Below are 7,573 nucleotides of genomic sequence, written 5' to 3'. Positions count from 1 at the left end.
GCTGCTAAAGATAACCAACCAAACCTTGATCCCCTGTCTTTCAGAGGCAATATGCCACCTAACAAAGCAAAAATGCAGTAACTATGCCAAAACTGAAATAAGAAAAAAGTTCTTGAAAGTTTTTGGATTACATTTTGATTCATTTGATATCAAATTTCACACTCCATTATCTTTGGATCTGAGAATAGTTGAGCTAAAGCTGTCTATCACAGGACAGATTATAGTCTAAAAGACCTGTTGTGACCAGTTACATAAACTGCTTAGACTAGTCTTATAAGTCATATAATTTCAATAAAACTGGTCATAACCTTTTTTTAAACATTTACATAAAACATAAATGGCCTAATTTTAAACCGAAAAGTAAGGCCCCCTGCCTAACTGCTACTTGGTCAGACTACTTCTTAAGGCACAACATAGTAGCTTTATTTATGCAACTTCTGTGATTTCATCACAATTCAGTTGTAGAAAATGTGTAGTTACAATGTTTTGCCTTTTGTAGGGCGGTGAGTTACCCAGTAGGCACTTGTCAAATGTGATGTTTAGCACATCAGTCTTTGGATAAAGAAGGAAATTGGAAACTGTTCTCAGTTAGATTAAATAAAAATGTACTACACGTCTGTAGCATTCTGGGAAATTTCTATGAATTAAGCATTATTCTGTCACATGTCGCAAATTTGCAATCCAGACAATTGATTGCATTTTTGTTGTTTCTCAAGACACTGATGGTTCGAGGTGGTTTCGGACGGGAACTCACCGGTCCAGATAGAAAGAGACTCCGGACGCGTGTACTTGGCGTTTCGTTTGATGTCAACAGCCGAGGTCATGGTCAAAATCCACAACATGAGAGGTATTTTATATATACAGCCTTTTTAAATTCACAGTTTACGCATTCATTTGTATGGTTTAAAGGGACAGTTCCCCCCAAATGGCAAATTCTGCCATCATTCACTCACCGTTATATTGTTCAAGATCTGTATTGACTTTCTCTCTCTTGTACACAGAATGACGAGACTAACAGCCTCAGTCCCCATTCACTTTCATTACATCTTTTTCCGTACAATGAAAGTAAATGGTGACTGAGTCTCCCTAACGTCTCCGTTTGTGATCTGCCGAAGAAACTGTCAAATGATGACAGAATTTGCATTTTGGGTGAACTATTCCTTTAACTTCGCATGCTAATCTGCAGTTAATATTTGAAAACTGAGCGCTAACATGAAGGAGAGAGTAGCTATCATCTCAGACCGTCGATATTTCCATCGGGGTTATTTGCTTTTCCACTGCGCATGGCAGCTTTACTGAAATCACAGCGCACATTTCCGATAGGCCTATGTGATAATTTTGTGACATTTGGGGACATATACTGTTAAATTTTAAACTAAAGCTTCTCCTGAGGTCTAATGTAAAAAAATAAAATAAAAATAAAATCAATACTGAATACAATAATACACTCAAAAAATGCAGTCATAATGCGTTATTTATTGATGAGATGCAGCATATGTTATTTTTAATAATGTAATTATAAATTGCATGCATCTGGAAGGCACCTTTATCTTAAGCAATTTACATTGTATTCAAGATGCACTTTTTTATCGGTTCATGCATTTCTTGGGAATCAAACCCATGACATTAGCACTGCTTGGGCCACACACTACTGACTGAGCTACAGGAACAATATAAATTCATTGAGAGAATATGTTTGGGTTGTCAAGTTTTCCACTTTGTTTTACTCACTTAAGTGTGAGATGTTTGTCCTCATGGTTTGGTAATCAGGTAAACAAATATTAGAGAATGTTTAAGTGACAAGCACAAGCTTCAGATGTATGTTCAGATCCCATTAAGATGTTTACTTTAAAAAAAACATCCTGAACTCATCAAAGAAACTGGAGCAAAGGAACAGTCTGTGATTGGTACACCTCTGACTGTAATACACTAATGCACTTTGCCGGGTAACTCAGCTTAAATGATTGTGAAACAGATACATTAGGACATATTGCCTAAATTCAACTGAGCTCACTCTGTATCATCAAGTAACCGGGGTCAAGTGAACATAAATGTTATGGAGAAAGTCTTCTAATTATGACTGTGAGTTTAGCTTAAGTGGTTGTGGTCATGCAGGTCTGATTTCGCTAATCAGAGCCCTAAAAGCAAACCTTTATTCAACTGTTTGTTTGGGATAATTAGTGATATTTATTCACCTGGAAGTCACCAGACAGCACATGTGGTCTCAAATACCTTCGCTGGGGCAGGATGTGTAGTTGACGTTGGGGGATATAAATGTTTGTTTTTGCAAGCGAAAGTCCCAGTCCATCACCTGAATACCCCATTGGGGTTGTTTGTGACTCTGATTGAGGTCGTCTCAGTGATTGTTTGACAGTGTGAATTCAGAGATCGGATGAATATACCTCTTGACATGTTTACTGAAATCGCTCCTCTGAAATAATGGCGCCAGAAATAAGAGTTATTAAGTGCATTTCTGTAAAGTATACCAAGCAAATCCTTTGAGGAATGTCTTGTCTGTTGTAATGGTCTTGCATCCACTGATTGGAGAATTACAGGATAATTTAAGTTGGGATGAGAGCTTGTTAGAAAGTTCTATCATCAGCAGTGAGCAAAACAGATGTGCCTTTTTAAAATGAAACAAGAGGTTTTTCCTACACTTAAGAATCTGTGTCGCGTCTGCCGAACACATGTCTGGACTATGGGTGGGCTGTATGACCAAACTCCCATATATTTTATTACTTGTATACATCATTATATAGTAATTTATGAAGGAAAAACTATGCATAAAAAATGCATAAATAAATTTTTGTCAGATAATACAGTGTATGTTAAAGATACTTAATGTAATTTGATTATTTTCTCTTATTTCTTCAGTAGTGTAAATTGCACATTTGATTTTATTCCAATTCACAAGCTTGCCATTAGATTTTGTTTTGATTTGATTATGATTTATTAATGTATATTTTAGATATACGGCCCATTTCGGGCTGGTTTAAACTGGCAACTTGTTCTTTTGAGGTGTTTGTGTTTTAGTTTTGATTTATAAAAATGGTTGATAGTAGGTTGCATTGCATGTTTCTTTGGCATGCCAGCCATTTCTGTTGTTTCACCATACATATTCCGTCTGGTCTGCATTTTCTATCCTAATCTGGTCTACAAAGATCAGAACTGGTTGTGTTTTAGCCTCTCTGTCATTCCAACAAAGCCCTCTCTCTAAAACTCTACAACACAGTGGACTGTCCTCTCCACTCTTCTGTGAGAATTCAGTACAATGGGAACACAGTCCTGTTGGCAGCAGAAGAGCTTTGTATCTAATTTTCGGAGGCAGTTTGAAGGACTTTCTCTCTCCAAACGCTTGTGTGGTGAAGTCAAGCCAATGCAGGGTCTTCTGGGAGACAATTATTTTTGAATCCATTGTGAAGCCTCATGCTAACACATGAGTGCTTTTTTTGAGTGCTTTTGGAACGGCGCTATTTGTTTTGTCCCGCTTATGTGCGAAGTTTGGATGAGAAAGTCCCATCTGTGTTAACAGAGTGAAGACATACTCACTCATAGTCCCCGTAGTCTTTGATATCTGACTCATAATGTTGCTTCTCCAGGTAACAATCGCACAGTAGGATAGATTTAGACCGGTTTTATGCCAGACATTTTCTTTTGAGATTTTCCTTTTGTTGCAATTGGCATTTAATCAGAATTAGCAGTTTATTTGTTGTTGTTGCCAGCAAAAACAAGATATTGTCACACACATAAAAATTACAGCTGTGCTCATATAATACCAATATAGTGTGATTCTGTTTACCTTGATATTTCATTTATATACTTTAGATTGTCTGTTGATATTTTTTTGATTTATTTATGCATTAAACAACTTCCTTGGAATCAAACCTATGACTTTGGCACTGCTAGCTTCATGCTTTAGCATTTGCCATCACATTTGGCCTGTCACATTTGTATAATAGCAGTACTGGATGAGAGACACCAGTATGGTTGACTCACCCCAGTGTCACTTGCCATTTCATCAAGAAGCCACTCATAGAGCAGAGAGGCTTAACAGTTTGTCCTGCACAATTAGCATTAGCATTACTATGCAGCGCACACAGTTGGGGACCGCGGGGCAGCTTTCTAATCCTCATAAAGACCATCCCTGTGGTGCCTTCATTGGCTTGGTAAACACTGATAATGGCTTGCGTGTTGTACGCATTCTCTTATTTTCCACCCTTAAAGAATCTATACACCCATGAAAGTTTAAAAAATCCTCATGAAGAACAACTTTATCTGTCTTTGAACACTGTGTAGTCTGCTTGAAGAGCTTATCTAGTGGGTCAAAAGAGGAAACAAGGATGAGTGATTGAATGTATAATATGTTCAAGTGACTGTTGGAAGTCATCTGATGTTTACTTCCAGTTCCCTGCATATATACTTTAAAATACATGTATTTAATTAGATAACATTTTTCAATTAACAAGTAAAGTTATTGCAAACTTTCACTGTAGCATCTGGGTCAGTCCTGGGTTAGTACTAGTTCCTTGAAACACAAGCTGATCTCTTGAGCACATTTCAAGGTACATGTACGAATAGGAATATTTTGCACATTTTTGTTCCTTAGAACTACAACTTAAGTCCACATTTAATGATCAAGATCGCTCAAAGTTCCACTTGCAGGGTCAGTTTATAATGGGAAGGGTTCAAGTTTACCTCTTTTTTTGAATCATTTGGAAAATTAAAAATGCTCAAGCAACCTCCATTGGACCACTTGAGATAGATTGACCCATCTTACATTGTGCCATAGTATCCAAAGTGTGGTTTTCTAGCATTTAAAAAAATGAGTATTGACAACTGTGACAAATCTCTGTCATTGTGAATGCTGGATACTAACGACTGTGTGTTATTAATGAACCTCAACCATTAACCATGGGGTTTCCATCCATCTTCCATTGGACGTTGTCACCCTCAGTCACCTCATTCATGTCAATAAAAGTAAATCAAAAAGGGGGCAGCAAAGTGCAAGGGCATAGATTGGTGACCTTGTGTGCTTCACTGTGATATTCACAGCTCTGAGACAGTGGAGTTTAGTGGCTTCCTTTTGGCTCATGACCCTTTATATTCCAATCATCCTCCTCCTCCCTCTGAGCTCAGAAATGTTGAGTGTACTTTAGTTGTGATTAGGGACAGCCCATAGGAAAAATTTATTGCTCAGTGGTTGCTTTTCCTAAGCTCAGGAGACTTAGATGAGATTCTCATATATCTCTCATTTTAGTATCAACAGCATTTCAGATGTTTCTCTTAAAATTCCTTAGGAGAAATGGAAGTAGACACAAATGAGACATGAGAAATATTTGAGAAAAAAAGAGTCAAAACAGAGAATATGGTGGAAGAAACATAGAATATCTCTTTATTGTCTTGCTGCAATCTCTATCAAGACTCCATTATAGGAATATTTTATTGCTCAGTGGTTGCTCTTTCTAACCTCAGGAGACTTAGTTGTGATTCTCATTCAATTCAATTCAATTCAAGTTTATTTGTACAGCGCTTTTCACGATACAAATCATTGCAAAGCAACTTTACAGCAAATTAAGTTTCTACAATATTTAGTGGTAGCTTATCAGTGGTGACTGTCAGTCAATGTACATATGGCATAAATGTACGGAAAAATCAATTAAAGACGTAATCAAACAGACGATGAACACTATTAACAGCAATTATTATATGATGCAATCAAACTTATAGCAAAATGTGGTAGTTCTGCATGTTGTTTCAGGGTTTAGAGGAGAAACAATAATGTACAGTATGTGGAAAATAATGTGTTTTTTGAACCTTAAAACGCATAAACATTTCATTACACCAAATACACAAAATACTGTTCTTTTTAGCAGCATCATATGACCCCTTTAATAAGAGGCTTAATAACCGCCAGCTTGATTGGTTTTGGGACGTGACCTAAAGACAACGACGAGTTAATAATATTGAGAAGCGGTTCTTCTGCTACAGGTAAGTAGCAGAAATACATGTATTTCTCATTTTAGTCTCAACAGTGTCTCAGATGTTTCTCCTAAAAATGCTTAGGAGAAATAAACGTAGACACGACTGAGACATGAGAAAGTTCTGAAAGAAAGGAATCCAAAAATGACAATGAGAGAGAAACGTGTGAGATCTCTTTATTGTCTTGCTGTAATCTCTTGCAAGACTCCATTATAAAAATGTTCTACTGGTCAGAGATTGCTGTTGCTTTTTTTATTGTAATCGGGTTTTTCACCTTTAATGGTCAGGGCAGTAGGAGTAGAGGCAGGAAACAATTGGACAGGTGAGAATTGAACAGGAAAGTACCTTTAGCTGGGATTCAAACCCATGTTGTGTGAGTTGCAGTTGTGCCTTCACGTCGATGTGCTGTCCACAAGGCTATGGCTCTGACAGATATTACTCTACACTCAGGACACTAAGGAGTGATTCTCTTATATGTCTCACTGAGATATCAGCTTTGTCTTAAGATGTCTTCAGTTTTATTTTAGGAGAAACGTTAAACTTTTACTAATATTGTAAATACTAAAACTATCATTTAAATAGCATTAAACATTTCAGAATATCAATATTACTATTACGAATATTACTACTTTAAATGTTTAAATTTGCCTTCAATGTCCAGAATTGTATACACCACATTTGGGAGATCTCTTTATTGTCTTGCTGTAATCTCTTGCAAGACTCCATTATAAAAATGTTCTACTGCTCAGAGATTGCTGTTGCTTTTTTTATTGTAATGGGGTTTTTCACCTTTAATGGTCAGGGCAGTAGGAGTAGAGGCAGGAAACAATTGGACAGGTGAGAATTGAACAGGAGCAGGAAAGTACCTTTAGCTGGGATTCGAACTCATGTTGTCTGAGGTGCAGTTGTGTCTTTACGTCGATGTGCTGCCCACAAGGCTATGGCTCTGACAGAGGGTAGTCTACGCTAAGGTTACTAAGGGGTGATTCTCTTATATGTCTCATTGAGATATCAGCTTTGTCATAAGATGTTTTCAGTTTTTGTCTCCAAAAAGCACCATAACAAGATCCTTAAAGTAGTCCATGCAACCAGTGCAAGATATTCAATATCTTCTACAGTCATACAGTAGGTTCTGGTGGAAAAATTTAAACTTCAATTTTATCTTCAATGTCCAGCATTGTATACACCACATTTTCCAAACACACTAGAAAGGACTTACAAGTGCAAGGTGTTTAGTATAAGAGCAATACCTTTTTTTTTAACAAATGTAAAAAAAAAAAATATTTTTTTTTTGCTTTGTTTAGTATTAAAATTTTGTTTTGTACTGCCCATTTTGCATGTATGCAAATATAGGTTATGGTTTCCTCTGTTTAATCACTGTGCAATAAGAGAAAAATTTAAGCACAGTGTGTGACACTGTTGAGATCTCTAATCTAAACTTTGGAGGAGACAAATGTGAGAGATCCAGAGACTCTAGCTAAGGAGAAATATCTGAGCACAGTGCATGATTTCGTTGTGATCTCTTCTGAAGCTTTAAAGGAAACAAATGTGAGACCACCAGAGTCTTTAGACTAGGAGAAATATCTGAGCACAG

General features: G+C 36.8%; 1 protein-coding gene across 1 annotated transcript in view; it reads left to right on the top strand.

The window, feature by feature from the left end:
* Positions 1-723: 723 nt before the first annotated feature.
* LOC107713796 (neural-cadherin-like) overlaps positions 724-7,573 on the top strand; it is a gene marked incomplete at its 5' end in the record, with an annotated part of 118,895 nt that continues 112,045 nt past the window's right edge. The window contains one exon of the mRNA XM_016519407.1: positions 724-847. Within this exon, the coding sequence (XP_016374893.1) occupies positions 724-847 (124 nt within the window). The remainder of the gene's footprint in view (positions 848-7,573) is intronic.

The sequence above is a fragment of the Sinocyclocheilus rhinocerous genome, unplaced genomic scaffold (assembly GCF_001515625.1).
Source record: "Sinocyclocheilus rhinocerous isolate Xijiao unplaced genomic scaffold, SAMN03320098_v1.1 scaffold779, whole genome shotgun sequence".
Lineage (NCBI taxonomy): Eukaryota > Metazoa > Chordata > Actinopteri > Cypriniformes > Cyprinidae > Sinocyclocheilus > Sinocyclocheilus rhinocerous.
This window is presented reverse-complemented; position numbering and strand designations above follow the sequence as displayed.